Source organism: Coregonus lavaretus, assembly GCF_964263955.1.
Source record: "Coregonus lavaretus genome assembly, chromosome: 15".
In the NCBI taxonomy this organism is placed as follows: domain Eukaryota; kingdom Metazoa; phylum Chordata; class Actinopteri; order Salmoniformes; family Salmonidae; genus Coregonus; species Coregonus lavaretus.
In genome coordinates this window covers 45,238,059-45,256,428 of record NC_140002.1, presented here as the reverse complement: position 1 = coordinate 45,256,428, position 18,370 = coordinate 45,238,059, and the positions used below count along the sequence as shown (strand labels likewise).

General features: G+C 44.3%; 2 protein-coding genes across 2 annotated transcripts in view; one reads left to right on the top strand and one right to left on the bottom strand.

Moving 5' to 3' along the window:
• Positions 1 to 2,288, bottom strand: part of LOC311143067 (transcription elongation factor SPT6) — a 60,327-nt gene extending 58,039 nt beyond the window's left edge. The window contains exons 1-3 of the mRNA XM_084178878.1: positions 2,187 to 2,288; positions 1,333 to 1,440; positions 973 to 1,140 (exon numbers count right to left, since the gene is read on the bottom strand). Coding sequence (XP_084035004.1) covers positions 973 to 1,140; positions 1,333 to 1,429 — 265 coding nt within the window. The 5' untranslated portion in view covers positions 1,430 to 1,440; positions 2,187 to 2,288. The remainder of the gene's footprint in view (positions 1 to 972; positions 1,141 to 1,332; positions 1,441 to 2,186) is intronic.
• A 345-nt stretch (positions 2,289 to 2,633) lies between these two features.
• Positions 2,634 to 8,159, top strand: LOC311142546 (stromal cell-derived factor 2-like). Its single transcript, XM_084178220.1, has 3 exons — positions 2,634 to 2,839; positions 3,126 to 3,322; positions 7,761 to 8,159. The coding sequence occupies exons 1-3, from the start codon at positions 2,665 to 2,667 to the stop codon at positions 8,061 to 8,063; spliced, it is 675 nt and encodes a 224-aa protein (XP_084034346.1). The 5' UTR covers positions 2,634 to 2,664; the 3' UTR covers positions 8,064 to 8,159.
• Positions 8,160 to 18,370: the final 10,211 nt, after the last annotated feature.

Genomic DNA, 18,370 nt, shown 5'->3' with positions numbered 1-18,370 from the left:
GGGGAGGGAGAGGGAGGGAGGGAGGAGAGAGGGGGGGAGGGAGAGGGAGGGAGGGAGGGAGGAGAGAGGGGGGAGGGAGAGGGAGGGAGGGAGGAGAGAGGGGGGAGGGAGAGGGAGGAGAGAGGGGGGAGGGAGGAGGGAGGGAGGGAGGAGAGAGGGGGGAGGGAGAGGGAGGGAGGGAGGAGAGAGGGGGGAGGGAGAGGGAGGAGAGAGGGGGGAGGGAGGAGGGAGGGAGGGAGGAGAGAGGGGGGAGGGAGAGGGAGGGAGGGAGGAGAGAGGGGGGGGGGGGTAGAAAAAGGTTGGGGAGGGAAAGAAAGGGAAAAAAGGAGAGAATGAGACAGATAGAGGGAAGGCAAGAAAGCGGAAATTAGTTTCCATAAAATTGCTTGAATTTATCTACTAGACAAGACTATCAGATCCACAAAGTGGAAGGGAGTGAATAACCTTTTCGAATGAACCTCTTAAACAGCCCAGTGGCCTTATTTATAAGCTGTGTGTACGTACAAAATATACCCCAAACTGTGCTTGCGCCAGTTTTCACACAAAAGTTGGCATTTATAAAAAAAATCCTTGACGTGAGAATGTGCTTACCACTCCGTAAACTTTAGACCATGCGTACGCACATCTGCTAGTGATTGAAATATTGTATTGTAAACTGGCATGTAAGTATGTTGTGCAAATGAGGGATATGATGAAAAGATTACTCATAAAAACACACAAAACAAAAAAACATTAACAAGAATGCAGCCATTTGCCTTTGGTGAGGAGCGAAAATCTATGTGTTTTATTTTTTGAATCTAAAATAGACGTAGGAATCTTTTCCCTATTAATTTTATTTTCATAACCATTGCAGAAGTTTATAAATCTCAAACTTTTTGTACGTGCGCAGTCTTTTCAGAAATGGCGCACGCAGATATTTAGTGTGAAATGTACACATTGGTTATAAATGAGGTCCCTGAAGCCCAAACTCACTGCGTTTCTTGCGTCTGTGTCTGACTTCATCCTCTGAGTCGCTGCCGCTGCCCGCTCCTCCACTCTTCTTTTCTTCCTCATCATCATCATCCACATCATCATCGATGAGCCCCCTCAGGTTCCCGTGCTCATCCTGGTCCTCTGTGTTTAACTCTTCCTCCTCTTCCTCTGTTTGGGGAGGAGGAGGAAACGTTAAACACACAGGCAAACACATTTGCTTATAAACACACACACACACACACTCACGGACTGATGAAGACTTGACAGAAGAATTGCACGGGCGGACAGACATTAATTCATCATACTCATCTGATGATTACATAAGAAATCAGTAAATTGTAAAAATCTGCTCAAGCTCACCATCATCCATAAACGCCTGGGTCTTTTTGGGCTTCAGGTCTTTCTCCTCAAACTCCTCCTCTGACTCCTCAGCCTCGCTGTCGATGAAGTCAGACATGTCTGCAAGGCCTGGACAGACACACACTACAGGTTAACACAAGACATGCGGCAGTGCAGTGGTTCCCAACCTTTTTTGGTTGCTGTACCACCAACTGAATTTTGCTCTGCCAGGAGTACCCCCTCCTGTGCATTTTACCAGTAGGCCTATGGTCTCATGAGTCTTCTCAAGTACCTCCCTGTGGATAGGCCAAGTAGCCCCAGGGATCCTAACATCCCAGGGTGGGAGCCACTGCGCTAGAGAGAATTTGTATCAGAGAATATTGGTCTCGGAGTTGCTTTTAACAGTCTTGCTGTCACTAATTGCAAAGATGCACCAAACCAGGAAAACTCGAGAATACAGGGTTGATGGGGATGCAAAGACGTCACTAGCATGGCACTGAATCCCACGCAACAACGTTCAGAAGAGAGCATCGTGGATGGATTGCTGAACAGAATGAGTTGGGCGATTCTGGAACATAATGTTCACCTAGAGATGATTGACGTTTCGCGCACAAAAGACAAACAGCACACTTACATTTACATTTTAGTCATTTAGCAGACGCTCTTATCCAGAGCGACTTAGTTAGTGAGTGCACGTTGATAATGAATTGTGAATTATGTACCCTTGACTTCAGTTAGCAATCTGTTTTGTTGCTAAATCACGGTACTGGGAGACAACAACAAGGCTCCTAGGCTAGCTGCACTTCGCAGTTAGCTAGCTAGCCAGGGGGACAAGAAGAATCAGTCGAGTCACGGCTATTCTTAAAATAACTTACTTCTCCCTGCGACGAGATTTAACTTAAATCCTTGAAATGTAGAAGGATGTGTTGGTATGCTATACTTTCATGCAGCTTCTATACAAATGGCTGATGAGTTCCGGTGTTGAGGAAACTTCCGACGCCCCGCTGCTGTGTCACGGAAGCGGTTTTTGCTTGTGGATCTCACCAACTCCCTCTGGTGGACAATGGTGGAACGTCAAGTCCTACGACTACGTTCTGCAGCGATTGAAGTAAAATAACGAACTAATAAGTATTGTTTCCAACGTTAAGAAACGAAAAAGACTCAGAAATACTAAATTCTAACAAAACCTTGAAAAGTCCCATCACTTCTCTGTAATGTTTCGAATCTGCAATAACTACTCCGCGCCACCAGCCGGCGCAAAGGCAGATTCTCTCTCCTTTCCCACTGTGCCATTTCGATGACGTAGCATAAACTAATTTAAATCGCTGATTTTATTGGCAGCGGAGAGCGGTAATGGATAAATGTACTGGGACCGCACACTTTTTATTGAGCTCTTTCTTATTATCATGTTTATTTGGGCTATCGCTCGGAACGGAACTGAGCTTTGTGACTTGCGGCTCGGTTGTGAAGCTGTTAAATGTAAAGCACAATGTCAGACTGCACTCTCACGACGTGCGCTACGGCTCTGGTGAGTCAATACATTCTAGCTAGCTAACTGCTAGCTAGCTTGACCAGAGGAAATGGAAACATCAGGATGGCTTGATTAGATTCTGTCTCTCTCTCTCTCCGTCCCTCCTCGCTTTTCCAGTGTGTTCACTTAACGTTATTGACTGGTGTTCTTAAATGTAATGATGTGTCTGTTTACCTGACTGTATTGATTTCTGTCTGTCTATTGATCTCTGTGTGTCGCCTGCCTGGTAGCGGGCAGCAGTCTATGTGTGTATTCATCTCTGTATATGTGTGACCCCTTGCAGGTAGCGGACAGCAGTCAGTGACAGGGGTGACTACAGTGGAGGACAGTAACAGTTACTGGAATGTACGGGGCACCAGCGGGGCCCTATGTCATAGGGGGACTCCTGTTAAGTGTGGTCAGACCATCCGCCTCACCCACCTCAACACCGGACGCAACCTGCACAGCCACTATTTCACCTCTCCGCTGTCCTCCAACCAGGTCAGGGGAAACATCATGGTTGCGTCCCAAATGGCTCCCGATTTAGTGCACTACTTTTACCAGGGCCCAGGGAATAGGTTGTCATTTGGGACAAAACCTATGTCAATACATGTTTATTTTGTTCTGAAACACACTGTACCCTGGTTCCCTGTCAGGGGCCTCATTTATCAACCGTTCAAACGTTCTCACTAAATTCTGGCGTACGTGGAGATTATAGGATTTGCTTGCGCAACAAAGTATTGGGATTTATCAAACTGTCCCATGCAACATATTGGCATATTTTCATTGATAAATCAGCGCCATCCTACACTGTATTTGTATGCTCGTGAATGAGCATTATAACCTCGCCTGGAGATATTGGAACTGGACCATGACAGTTTCTAAAATAAATTGCAAAATTGATCACCAGTGTTTCTCCTGGAGTGGGGGGTTCATTGCTACTAGCGTTAAGCTCGCACAGAGACGTGGGTGTATTTGTGCATATGTGTGTTGTCTATAGGTCAGTGGTCACCAACCTTTGCTGAGTCAAGATCACTTTTGTAGTCATGATTTAAAAAATGTCTTATTAACCTAATAAACTGTTCTGAAGGAATGAGGTTTGTGCAGTAGGCGTAATACATTATCACAGCATATTTGCCTAATACATTATCACAGCAGACCATATTATATTTCAAAAGCTTTGATAACAAAATAGATCAGTTGGTGTAGCACTTGCGAGGCACAGCTGATCATAATTTGCAAATCATTTGTTTTTTTATTTTACTGGACTGATGGTACCTGCATCTGATGGTCATGGCACTTTCAAGACAACGGGGAACTCTGAAAAGAAACTAGGTCAAATCATGATGTCAGTGATCTTCAGGTCCGAGTTAGAATTCCAGATGTTTTGAACACGGCATTAGTCTCTGCGGAGGGAGGGTTTGAGACTGACCAGAGAGAGGGGACAGTGTCTTTCACCTAATGGCAAAACACGAGTCGCACCGCATCTGCATCATGCACGAATTAATGTTGTTCCTATGACCAGAATAAGTGAAATATTCCTCCATATTAAAATAGACACGACGAGCTGCTAATAATAATACAAACGCAGGGCTATCTATACACTTGGCTACTCATTCATTGCAGCGCGAGTGGAAGTAGGGAGAAGCGTGTTTTATGTTTTGTAATAGTGTTGAATAAAACAGTGTTGGAAGTGGTGAATAAAAACTTAGACATGAACTCACTCAAACAGCAGCTCTTTGCTGTATTCTTTGACAGTCTCTCTCAGGTCATGGTTTTACAAGTTATGAAATCTCACGTAGGCTAGTATCAAACTTTGTAGTGGCCGGGGTCGTGGAAGCTGTAGCCACGGTGATTTGAGCTATCCGATTGGCCAGCGCAGTAGGGGCACTCGATTTAGCCACAGATCTCCCGGTCTTTTCAGACAAATTTAAATGCTTCAAAATGGGAAAAAATTGCCTACCCGGTACACAGGGCTTCTGAATCAAGTGCACCTACTGCCAACAGCGCCACATGAATAAATAACAAAAGGAGCGCAAGCCTTTATCATTGGCTTTTCAGAACTGTTTGGTGATCGACTAGGAATCCCTTGAAGATCGACCGGTTGGTGACCAGTGCTCTAGGTTTACTCCAGCTGGTAATGGTGAGTCCAGAGGTAAAAGGACAGGTGCTCGGGCATTGGTTGAGGTGTCTGTGTCTGTCTCGCTTGCTCGCGAGGTGAGTGTGTGTCCTGCCAGTGAAGAACTACAGTCATGAGTTTGAGCTGGATGACAACACTGACATCCTCTTGCTCACTGCCGTGGTCCAGATTAGAGGTCTTCACGGGTCCGCGAAGTTGGACCCGTTCTGAAATGGACCTGGGGCTTTCCCACCCGATATGCATACATTTATTTTCAAAATATAGAGACCAGTTCCGAACGGACCCGAGGCCAACTTGACCCGTTCCGTATAGACCTTGTCGGATCCAGACTCGTTCTGATCCGAGTGAGGAAAGCAGCAGAAAAGTAATTTTGTAAGCTACTTTATTAACCAGAGCTGATAAAGCGTGAGAGGAGGGAGAGAGAGGTGCCGCTCTAGCAGGCGAGGGAGGGGCCGTACTGTGACCGAGTGATACAGGGAGGGAGAGACCGCAAACAACCAAGCCGACCCACGCTATAGTAGACTAATAGCTGCCATTGCTAGGTTATTTATCATCAAATATGATTACGTAGTACCTGTCTTGACTGCATCAAACTAGTTAAGCTAGCTAACGTTAGCTAGCTAGTCTAATTGAGGCTACAGTGTTCAGTTCAAGTTTGAACCTTTATTGCAAACTCAAAACCCAACAATGTAATACTAGAGAAATAAGAAGAATATGAAGAACACAATAAGTAAGCAAGCATACTATATACAGGGTCAGGCAAGACCGGACAAGAAGATCACGTCAGTGACTCAACCCACTCAAGTCGAGTATAGCGCAAAAAAGCCTGGCAATCATTGTCGCCGGTGATCAGGCCAACCACCGTTGTGTCGTCAGCAAACTTGATGGTGTTAGAGTTGTGCGTGGCCACGCAGTCGTGGGTGAACAGGGAGTTCGCTATGAGACTCGAAATTGAGCTACGGTGCATCCTGTTTCCATTGATCATCCTTGCTATTTCTACAACTTGATTGGAGTCCACCTGTGGTAAATTCAATTGATTGGACATGATTTGGAAAGGCACACACCTGTCTATATAAGGTTCCACAGTTGACAGTGCATGTCAGAGCAAAAACCAAGCCATGAGGTCGAAGGAATTGTCTGTAGAGCTCAGAAACAGGATTGTCAAGGCACAGATCTGGGGAAGGGTACCAAAGAATTTCTGCAGCATTGAAGGTCCCCAAAAACACAGTTGCCTCCATCATTCTTAAATGGAGGCCGTTTGGAACCACCAAGACTACCTAGAGCTTCCTATTTTGCAACAAAGCCTCCCTCACTCATGCTGCCAAACATGCCCTCGTAAAACTGACTATCCTACCGATCCTTAACTTCGGCAATGTCATTTACAAAATAGCCTCCAACACTCTACTCAGCAAATTGGATGTAGTCTATCACAGTGCCATCCTTTTTGTCACCAAAGCCCCATATACTACCCACCATTATGACCTGTACGCTCTCGTTGGCTGGCCCTCACTACATATTTGTCGCCAATCCCACTGGCTCCAGGTCATCTATAAATCTCTGCTAGGCAAATCCCCGCCTTATCTTAGCTCACTGGTCACCATAGCAACACCCACCCGTAGTCTGCGCTCCAGCAGGTATATCTCACTGGTCATCCCCAAAGCCAACACCTCCTTTGGCCGCCATTCCTTCCAGTTCTCTGCTGCTAATGACTGGAACGAACTGCAAAAATCTCTGAAGCTGGAGACTCTTATCTCCCTCACTAACTTATGCATCAGTTGTCAGAGCAGCTTACTGATCACTGCACCTGTACAGCCCATTCTGTAATTAGCCCACCCAAATACCTCATCCCCATATTGTTATTTATTTTGCTCATTTGCACCCCAGTATCTCTATTTGCACATCTTCTGTTTAATACAAAATTGTCATTATTTTGCACTATGGCCTATTTATTGCCTTACCTCCATAACTTACTACATTTGCACACACTGTATATTGACTGTTTGTTTTGTTTATCCCATGTGTAACTCTGTTGTTTTTAGCGCACTGCTTTGCTTTATCTTGGCCAGGTCGCAGTTATAAATGAGAAATTGTTCTCAACTGGCTTACCTGGTTAAATAAAGGTAAAATAAAAATACATGCCTAGCTCCAGTATATTTATTTGCTCGTCATAGAAAGATTTTGTAGATTTTAGAAGGTGACTTACACTAGTGCCTGGTGCTGAGTTTGATGATGCCTCTGCAGATGTTGATGGGATAGGACTCTAAAGAGAACACTTTGTCATGTTAGCCTCTGCAGTAGTTAGTTAGCTATCTAACAGTTAGCTTCTTTAGGTTACGTTAGCTAGCTAGCTAATGTTAGCTTGCAAAGTTACAAATCACATCGCCAGAGTTAGATAGATAGTAGCTAGCTAATTACATTTATATGTTTTGGAATGTCTAGCCAGCGTATTAAGAAAGCTAGCTAGCTAGTTTTTGGTTTGGATAAACAAATGTAGTTAGCTAGGTAACGTTAGCTACCTTACCTTAGCTTGTCCTCTTTTCTGCTGCGCTGATGTTGGCTGATCGGATGCCTTCCTCTTTGAAGTGAAGGGGAAAATCCATGGAATAGCGTACATTTTCAACGTTCATAAACATGGCAACCCCATCAGTTGATTCATCACTTCAGTTAAGAAGGTGCCTGGTTCGAGCCCCTGCTCTGTCTTCCCCCCCTCATTCACTAACTACCAAGAAGATAACATTGTATGATTGTTGTTGATAATGCTTTCTCTGACCCTCTCTTTCTCTCCCCCCCCCTCCTCAGGAGGTGAGTGCGTTTGGTGAGGAGGGAGAGGGGGACCACCTGGATGAGTGGACTGTGCAGTGCGGAGGGTCAGTGTGGGAGCGTGAGGAGGCCGTCCGCTTCCAGCATGCCTCCACTGATACATTGCTATCTGTTACGGGGGAGCAGTACGGCCGGCCCATCCACGGGCAGAGGGAGGTTCACGCTATGACGGGCTCCAGCCAGCACAGCCTGTGGAGGGCCATGGAGGGGGTGTATATGAAGCCCAGTGAAAGCCCACTAGGGAACATGGACTACAGCCATCCTCTACACACAGAGTTCTAATTCTAAATCAACCTGTTACCTGACCCAGCTAGCGCTTAGTTAACTAACTACTCAGTGTTTCTTAATCCTGGTTCTGGGGACCCAAAGGCTGTATGTTTTAGTTTTTGCCTTAGCACTACACACCTGATTTTAAAATCAAAGCTTGATGATGACTTGATCATTTGAGTCAGCTATGTAGTCAGGGCTCCAAACGTGACACTCGCGTTTGCGACACCAATTTTAATTGGTCGTTAGGGTGCCAGTAAATTTTCTTTTTTTTCTGGTCACTGTAGGTTTTGGTTCACATTTAGCTTTTTTATTATTATGAAGATTTATTCAAACCGCAATGGGTATACAACAATGGGTAGGCAGACCAGGTATTCAAAAAGTTTAGTCCGAAGTCTTGATTGAATCTTTGGGATGCGCAATTCAGTCATCATGCGCAGTTTGAATTAACATTCCCAAATAACTTTCCCAATTAAATTACTGCAAATTAAGCCTACCTGGCAGAATGATATCATTATGATTTGTATCAATCACGGGGCATTTGTTTTGCTAATGGGCGGCAGGTAGCTTAGTGGTTAAGAGCGTTGTGGCAGTAACCGAAAGGTCGCTGGTTCTAATCCCTGAGCCGACTAGGTGAAAAATCTGTCGATGTGCCCTTGAGCAAGGCACTTAACCCTAATTGCTCCTGTAAGTTGCTCTGGATAAGAGCGTCTGCTAAATGACTAAAATGTAAATTTTAATACTCTGCCATCACATGTAGCCTACACTGTACATTGTACAGTACAAAAACACTGCTAGCCAAACACAAGGGTCTCTTGCTAGGCATGCAATTTCATTTAATGGCAACTACACCCAGACCACCAAAAGTGGTCTCCTGATGTGGTTTAAGCACTGTTGTGGACTTGGAACATCCCATTGTGTAGTATTTCTATAAAAAAGTGTGAACTCGAAACCTGGAAAATGAAATTGGGAAAACAGAATTTACCAAAACATAAAACTGATTTAATAGGGCCTACAACTGTAGTGTGACTGTTTAAAATAGTTAACAATAACACATTTTCTGAGATTGCGCAAAGGTTAGATTTTTTCTCTCTCCAAACAATCAATGGAAATATGCTATTGCTTTTCCATTCAGGTCAGTAGCTTTCAGTTGGCACTGGCCTGGTGTGCCACTGTCAAATTTATCTGAATGTCAAGCCATGCAAGGGAATGCTAATTTAAAAGATGACTAGTCGTTATTAGCCTGGTTCTGTATGGAATGCAGGTACATTATGGAAAACAGGTCAGGTCACTACCAATTATTTTTTGAAAAATTGGTTCGACCAAATCATGTGCTGGTGCCATCAACTGAAAAAGTTAGTCTAGAGTGCTGGTAGTGCTAGGGCAAAACAAAAATGTGCACCCCTTAGAGTCCCCAGGACCAGGATTAAGAAACACTGTTCTATACCGTTTTCTTCCTTCTCTCTCTCTCACGCCCCCTCCCCCTCCTTCCCACCAAGAGTTCTGATCTACACTACTCTGGCCACTTGAATTTTTTCACTACCTGCCTTCTTTCCCCCCTCTCTATTTTCCCGCTCTGGGGTGAAGTTGCCCCTAGGTGTAGATCTAAGATCAGCTTGCCCTCCTTAAATCATGACCTTCACCATTAGTTGAGGAAATGCTAAACTGACCCAGGACCAGTGTCTACTTCACCCAGCATCTATTTTACCCACCTCTATTCTTGTCTGCCTACCTCCCTCTGTTTTGAGGATACAGTCATGCATAAGTGCCATAGTGGATGTTATCTGATTTAGAGGTTGCCAGGACAACATCAGAACTGTTCCTGTCAATCAAAACCAATCTCTCAGTCACATGACTTCACCTGCTCTTTGACCTGCCGGTCACAGATCCAACAGCTGGAAACAGACTATTTTGATACACTAAACCAGGGGTGTCAAACTCATTCTATGGAGGGCCTAGTGTCTGCGGGTTTTTGTTTTTTCCTTTCAATTAAGACCCCGACAACCAGGGGAGGGGAGTTATTTACAAATTAGTGACCTTAATTCATCAATCAACATTTTTTTAAATTTTTGTCATTTAGCAGATGCTCTTATCCAGAGCGACTTACAGTTAGTGAGTGCATAAATGTTTTTTATATATATATTTTTTTCATACTGGCCCCCCATGGGAATCGAACCCACAACTGTGCGCCAATTGTGCGCTGCCCCATGGGTCTCCCGGTCGCGGCCGGCTACGACAGCGCCTGGATTCGAACCAGGATCTCTAGTGGCACAGCTAGCACTGCGCCACTCGGGAGGTAGTACAAGTACAAGGGAGGAGCAAAAACCTGCAGACACTTGGCCCTCCGTGGAATGAGTTTGACATGTGCACTAAACCAACCAAAAGGCTGCTACAGTATGTAGTGAAGGCCCTCTTCCCACACCTCCCAACATGTCACTTCAACATAGACTGCAGAATTAATGTCAGACTTCAGAACTACTGCCTAAAGCCACCAGAACAAAAACGAGTGCTTTTATTGTTCAGAATAGAGACCTACTCCATATTTTAGAGTACACTATAAGGAGTATGACACCAAGATGTTGTCCGTACGGTTCACGGTCATAGGGTCTTACAGGAGGGGTCTTTTAAAAGGGCATAAAATGGCCCCTTTCATCATGATTTTCTAAAAAATGGTTTGTGAAACAAATGTTAAAAGCATTTAAAATATTTCACGCGTGGAAGCACCCTACTGTCTCGAAGACAGTGTGCTGCCCATGATGTGTTAAAGAATAGAAAGGAATAGAGTAGAAATATTACTTTATTGGTCATCTGACATAAATGAATATCATATGATCAACAATGGACACTGTACAGACAATGCGGTCCATATCAAATTTGCAGGTTTGTGTTGATCACAAGTCAAACTATTTGTGTACAAAATTGAGGGCAATGGAAGAGTTCTAAGTAAAGCCCACGTTTATTTCAAGAAACACACCTTGTTTTTAGTCTGATTGTAGATGAAAAACAGGATTGTTACAGTGCCTTTATTACATGAAATAGTTTCTCCTCTACTATTCATATAAGTATCATTAAAGAGGGAAGTTTCTGTTTTAAATAAACATTTTAATAGCAGACTGCCTATCCCCACGGTTACAACACCCCTTCTCTTCTTTACGACAAACAAGCAGTGTTTTGTTTGACTTTCGATTCCAGTTTAATTCAGTACAGTATTACATATCTCTTCCATTGACTAAGCTGAAACATAAAGTGTATCAGCTTTCTGTGTCCACTACACACATTCTCTCACAGTCCGCCATAGGGGTCAATTGCATTGTGTCAGTTCAGTATGTGAACTGGAATTCTGAATTAAAGAATTGGAATATCCCCATTGAAAACGAAAGGCACTTTTCTATTCTAGAATGGAATTTCTCAATTCAGCTAATTTCTCAATTCTAGAACTAACAGAATTGTATTGGAATTGACCCCAGCCTGTGTCCAAGGAGTTGACAGCAACATCCTGTCTTGTCTGACATAGATAACTTTGTAGGAACCATCAGCTGTCTGTCTGTGAGTGTGCATCCCAACAGCTTTGTTTTCAGGAGATTTGTACATGATGAAACAATAGATACCTCAGATTTAAATGGATGTTTTGTGCAAACCATTTATGTCCTCTGTCTTGCCTCTGGTTGATGATCTGACTCGTTTGTAAAGTCAGGAAAGGTCTTAAAGGTCTCTGTTCAGATTTCTACCCACTTTATCAATGGCTCTGCATAGAGACATGGAAAATAAACAACACTACTATTCCATTGAGATTGTGAGAGTTGTAACTGTGTAGCTACAGATAATTACTCAACTGTTTAACATCACAGTATTGGAGCAACTTGACATAAAGAGTGACTGACTATTCAATATGCATACAAGTTTGAGTGAAATACTATAGAACTGATTGCCCCAGACTGACAGTGCTACTAGTCCTCATCGTTCCAGTGGAATCTTCTCTTCACACAGGCTGGCTAACGGGTAGAGGTGCTCCTTAGCCCACTAATACTGCACAGAGGGCACATAGAACTCGAATTTGAAATACTTTTGTATATATAGTGTATGTGGACACCCCTTCAAATTAGTGGATTTGGTTATTTCAGCCACACCCATTGCTGACAGGTGTATAAAATTGAGCACACAGCCATGCAATCTCCATAGACAAACATTGGCAGTAGAATGGCCTTACTGAAGAACTCAGTGACTTTCAACATGGCACCGTCATAGGATGCCACCTTACCAACAAGTCAGTTTGTAAAATTTCTGCCCCGCTAGAGCTTCCCCGGTCAACTGTAAGTGCTGTTACTGTGAAGTGGAAACGTCTAGGAGCAACAACGGCTCAGCCGCGAAGTGGTAGGCCACACAAGCTCACAGAATGGGACCGCCGAGTGCACACCCCTTTCCACCACCGCAATTGCCAATTCTGTGCCAGTGTTATTGACAAACCTCCCCGTGCCTCCCTCCCCCATTTTGTCCACATACTTTTGTGTGTATATATAAAAATTGTCTGTCCTCGGTTGCAACACTCAATACAGAGTTCCAAACTGCCTCTGTAAGCAATGTTGGCACAATAATTGTTCGTCAGGAGCTTCATGAAATGGGTTTCCATGGATGAGCAGCCGCACACAAGCCTAAGATCAGCATGTGGAATGCCGAGCGCCATTGGACTCTGCAGTGGAAACGTGTTCTCTGGAGTGATGAATCACGCTTCACCATCTGGCAGTCCGATGGCCGAAACTGGGTTTAGCGGATGCCAAGAGAACGCTATCTGCCCGAATGCATAGTGACAACTGTAAAGTTTGGTGGAGTAGGAATAATGGTCTGGGGCTGTATTTCATGGTTCGAGCTAGGTCCCTTAGTTCCAGTGAAGGGAAATCTTAACGCTACAGCATACAATTACATTTTAGACGATTCTGTGCTTCCAACTTTGCAGCAACAGTTTGGGGAAGGCCCTTTACTGTTTCAGCATGACAATGCCCCCATGCACAAAGCGAGGTCCATACAGAAATGGTTTGTCGAAGATTGGTGTGGAAGAACTTGACTGGCCTGCACAGAGCCCTGACCTGAACACCTTTGAGATTAATTGCAACGCCGACTGCGAGCCAGGCCTAATCGCCCAACATGCAGTGCCTTGCAAAAGTATTCATCCCCCTTGGCGTTTTTCCTATTTTGTCGCATTACAACCTGTAATTTAAATGGATTTTTATTTGGATTTCATGTAATGGACAGACACAAAATAGTCCAAATTGGTGAAGTGAAATGAAAAAAATTACTTGTTTCCAAAAATTCCAAAAAATAAATAACGGAAAAATGGTGTGTGCATATGTATTCACCCCCTTTGCTCTGAAGCCCCTAAATAAGATCTGGTGCAACCAATTACCTTCAGAAGTCACATAATTACTTAGATTGCACACAGGTGGACTTTATTTAAGTGTCACATGATCTCAGTATATATACACCTGTTCTGAAAGGCTCCAGAGTCTGCAACACCACTAAGCAAGAGGCACCACCAAGCAAGCGGCACCATGAAGACCAAGGAGCTCTCCAAACAGGTCAGGGACAAAGTTGTGGAGAAGTACAGATCAGGGTTGGGTTATAAAAAAATATCAGAAACTTTGAACATCCCACGGAGCACCATTAAATCCATTATTAAAAAATTTAAAGAATATGGCACCACAACAAACCTGCCAAGAGAGGGCCGCCCACCAAAACTCACAGACCAGGCAAGGAGGGCATTAATCAGGGAGGCAACAAAGAGACCAAAGATAACCCCGAAGGAGCTGCAAAGCTCCACAGTGGAGATTGGAGTATCTGTCCATAGGACCACTTTAGGCCGTATTCTCCACAGACCTGGGCTTTACGGAAGAGTGGCCAGAAAAAAAAGCCATTGCTTAAAGAAGAAATTAAGCAAACACGTTTGGTGTTCGCCAAAAGTGTGTTCGCATGTGGGAGACTCCCCAAACATATGGAAGAAAGTGCTCTGGTTAGATGAGACTAAAATTGAGCTTTTTGGCCATCAAGGAAAATGTCTGGCGCAAACCCAACACCTCTCATCATCCCGACAACACCATCCCCACAGTGAAGCATGGTGGTGGCAGCATCATGCTGTGGGGATGTTTTTCATCGGCAGGGACTGGGAAACTGGTCAGAATTGAAGGAATGATGGATGGTGCTAAATACAGGGAAATTCTTGAGGGAAACCTGTTTCAGTCTTCCAGAGATTTGAGACTGGGACGGAGGTTCACCTTCTAGCAGGACAATGACCCTAAGCATACTGCTAAAGCAACACTTGAGTGGTTTAAGGGGAAACATTTAAATGTCTTGGAATGGCCTAGTCAAAGCCCAGACCTCAATCCAATTGAGAATCTGTGGTATGACCTTAAAGATTGCTGTACACCATCAGAACCCATCCAACTTGAAGGAGCTGGAGCAGTTTTGCGTTGAAGAATGGGCAAAAATTCCAGTGGCTAGATGTGCCAAGCTCATAGACATACACCAAGAGACTTCTAGCTGTAATTGCTGCAAAAGGTGGCTCTACAAAGTATTGACTTTGGGGTGATGAATAGTTATGCACGCTCAAGTCTTCCGTTTTTTTGTCTTATTTCTTGTTTGTTTCACAATAAAACATATTTTGCATCTTCAAAGTGGTAGGCATGTTGTGTAAATCAAATGATACAAACCCCTCAAAAATCCATTTTAATTCCAGGTTGTAAGGCAACAAAATAGGATAAATGCCAAGGGGGGTGAATACTTTCGCAAGCCACTGTAAGTGCCCAACTTCACTAATGCTCTTGTTGCTGAATGGAAGCAAGTCCCCGCAGCAATGTTCCAACATCTAGTGGAAAGCCTTCCCAGTAGAGTGGAGGCTGTTATAGCAGCAAAGGGGGGACCAACTCCATATTAATGTCCATGATTTTGGGATGAGACGTTCGACGAGCAGGTGTCCACATACTTTTTGTCATGTAATGTAGAACTCAATAACATAAAGGATTCAAGAACATGACATACAGTTCAAGAACAGAACTCAAGAACATGATCTCGTCTTTTTGTGTGTGTTCCCCACCTTTGGGTGTGTCCAGTCGTAGCAGGTGTGTCTGTAATGTTCTAGGACCTGTGTGTCAAGGGTGAAGGAGGAGATGTGTGAGCAGTGGGCTGACTGAACCCGTAGACACTGTTCCTCAGACTCAGTTCCTCTCTATAACCTCCACCACAGATGCTAGGCGGCAGGTAGCTTATGGGCGGCAGGTAGCTTAGTGGTTAAGAGCGTTGTGCCAGTAACCGAAAGGTCGCTGGTTCTAATCCCCGAGCCGACTAGGTGAAAAATCTGTCGATGTGCCCTTGAGCAAGGCACTTAACCCTAATTGCTCATGTAAGTCGCTCTGGATAAGAGCGTCTGCTAAATGACTAAAATGTAAATGTAAATGTAGGATATGCTCTTGCACCTGGCAGGCCAGAGAAACACTGGCAGGGTTCAACTTAAATATGAATTATTGGGATTGCCTTGGGAATGGTGGGAAGGTCCAACAATAATATGTTTTACATTGTTTTAGACACATTAATCCTTAAGAGTAACATAATGAAAACATACCCATCAAAATATGTCAGTTTAGGCCTCCCGAGTGGCGCAGCGGACCCGGGTTCGATCCCAGGCTGTGTCACAGCTGGCCGTGACCGGGAAACCCATGAGGCGGCGCACAATAGGCCCAGCGCCGTCCGGGTTAGGGGAGGGTTTGGTCGGCCAGGATTTCTTTGTCCCATCGCGCTCTAGCGATTCCTTGTGTTGGGCCGGGCGCCTGCAAGCTGACTTCGATTGCCAGCTGGACGGTGTTTCCTCCGACACATTTGTGCGGCTGGCTTCCGGGTTAAGCGAGCAGTGTGTCAAGAAGCAGTGCGGCTTGGCAGAGTTGTGTTTCGGAGGACACATGGCTATCGGCCTTCACTTCTCCCAAGTCCATAGGGGAGTTGCAGCGATGGGACAAGACTGCAACTACCAATTGGGGAGAAAAAGGGGTAAAAAAAGCTAGAGATATGGTTTTTTGCATGGGCATACACCTATATTGGCCTTCCGCAACTGCGGTGGTAGGTGGCCGAGCTACAGCGGTGTTTGTCAGACCATGAGAAATCCCGAAAATCGGTCTTCTCACTAGAACGTCTGAACGGCCCACAAACGAACATGACCACTATGGAAAGATGAGACTCTCACGAACACAATGGTGTTCTCCGTTTTGCTCTACGACCTCCACAAGAGTCACGGGACTCGTCTAAATGTAACCCATACAAATGAATGGAAGTATGGAGGTAGTTTTGTGACAACAAAAATAAGGGGTTTAATATGTTTAAAAATATATATATATATATCCTGAGCTTTATTATATCGACAAATATATGGGACACGCACTGCAAAACCTAATTCCTTATTCATTTTATTTTTTTACTGTCTTTTTTGCCATTTATTAATGTGTTTTCAATGCAGGGTTTTTTATACCTAAAGGTGGTTAACCTCGAGGTGTTTCTAAATTAGACAGACAGCCAAACTCCATTCAAGAATGACATGGGCCGACTTGAATATTTTTAACAGTTTTATATTTGTATTGCATTGTTCAATAAATCCCTCTTGTAACTAAGGTATTGTGTTATATCATGCATATGACAGTCTTAAAGGGAAATGTCTACATTTTTCAACCTTATATTCATCATCTCCAGCTCCACCCCAACATCAACATATGTGAAAATGGCGTGTTTCTATGTTTTGTAGTAAAAAAGATAGAGGAAGATACGTTTTTCCAATGACATCATCGGTGTGCATCATGTAATTTTAACCAATTATGAGTAGGCATTGCTTACTAATTGCCTATTCATTGCCTACAAATTGGTTGATGTCATTGGAAAAACGTATCTCCATCTTTCTTTTTTACTACAAAACATAGAAACATGGCATTTTCGCATATGTTGATGTTGGGGTGGTGCTGGAGATGATGAAGATGACATTTTAGAAATGTGTCTTTAAGTAGCCTTTATAAAAAGTTTATAGGCTCCCGAGTGGCGCAGCGGTCTAAGGCACTGCATCTCAGTGCTTGAGGCATCACTACAGACCCCCTGGTTCGATTCCAGGCTGTATCACAACCGGCCGTGATTGGGAGTCCCATAGGGCGGCGCACAATTGGCCCCGGGTTTGGCCGGTGTAGGCCGTCATTGTAACTGACTTGCCTAGTTAAATAAAGGTAAAATAAAAAATAAAAAAATAGTTTTGTCATGTGCACAAGTACAGTGAAATCCCTTACTTGCAAGCGCTTTCCCAACAGTGCAGTAATCAATATCAGTAGTACTATAAAGTAAAGTAGAACAAAAACACATGAGAAATAGAAATAAGAAGAACACAAGAAAGTAAGTAAGCTTCTGTAAACTCAGCTAAAAAAAGAAACTTCCCTTTTTCAGGACCCTGTCTTTCAAAGATAATTCGTAAAAATCTAAAAACTTCACAGATCTTCATTGTAAAGGGTTTAAACACTGTTTCCCATGCTTGTTCAATGAACCATAAACAATTAATGAACATGCACCTGTGGAATGGTCGTTAAGACACTAACAGCTTACAGATGGTAGGCAATTAAGGTCAAAGTTATGAAAACGTAGGATACGAAAGAGGCCTTTCTACTGACTCTGAAAAACACCAAAAGAAAGATGCCCAGGGTCCCTGCTCATCTGCGTGAATGTGCCTTAAGCATGCTGCAAGGAGTCATGAGGACTGCAGATGTGGCCAGGGCAATAAATTGCAATGTCCGTACTGTGAGACGCCTAAGACAGCGCTACAGGGAGACAGGACGGACAGCTGATCGTCCTCGCAGTGGCAGACCATGTGTAACAACACCTGTACATCCGAACATCACACCTGCGGGACAGGTACAGGATGGCAACAACAACTGCCCGAGTTACACCAGGAACGCACAATCCCTCCACCAGTGCTCAGACTGTCCGCAATAGGCTGAGAGAGGCTGGACTGAGAGCTTGTAGGCCTGTTGTAAGGCAGATCCTCATCAGACATCACCGGCAACAACGTCGCTTATGGGCACAAACCCACCATCGCAGGACCAGACAGGACTGGCAAAAAGTGCTCTTCACTGACGAGTCACAGTTTTTGTCTCACCAGGGGTGATGGTCGGATTCGCGTTTATCGTTGAAGGAATGAGTGTTACACCGAGGCCTGTACTCTGGAGCTAGATCGATTTGGAGGTGGAGGGTCCGTCATGGTCTGGGGCGGTGTGTCACAGCATCATCAGACTGAGCTTGTTGTCATTGCAGGCAATCTC

Bases quoted from the DNA above. Each gene is read 5' to 3' on its own strand.
- LOC311142546 (XM_084178220.1), top strand. From the start codon at position 2,665: ATGGATAAATGTACTGGGACCGCACACTTTTTATTGAGCTCTTTCTTA. The intron at 2,840-3,125 runs GTGAGTCAATAC...GACCCCTTGCAG, and splicing joins CGACGTGCGCTACGGCTCTG to GTAGCGGACAGCAGTCAGTG. The intron at 3,323-7,760 runs GTCAGGGGAAAC...CCCCCTCCTCAG, and splicing joins CTCCGCTGTCCTCCAACCAG to GAGGTGAGTGCGTTTGGTGA.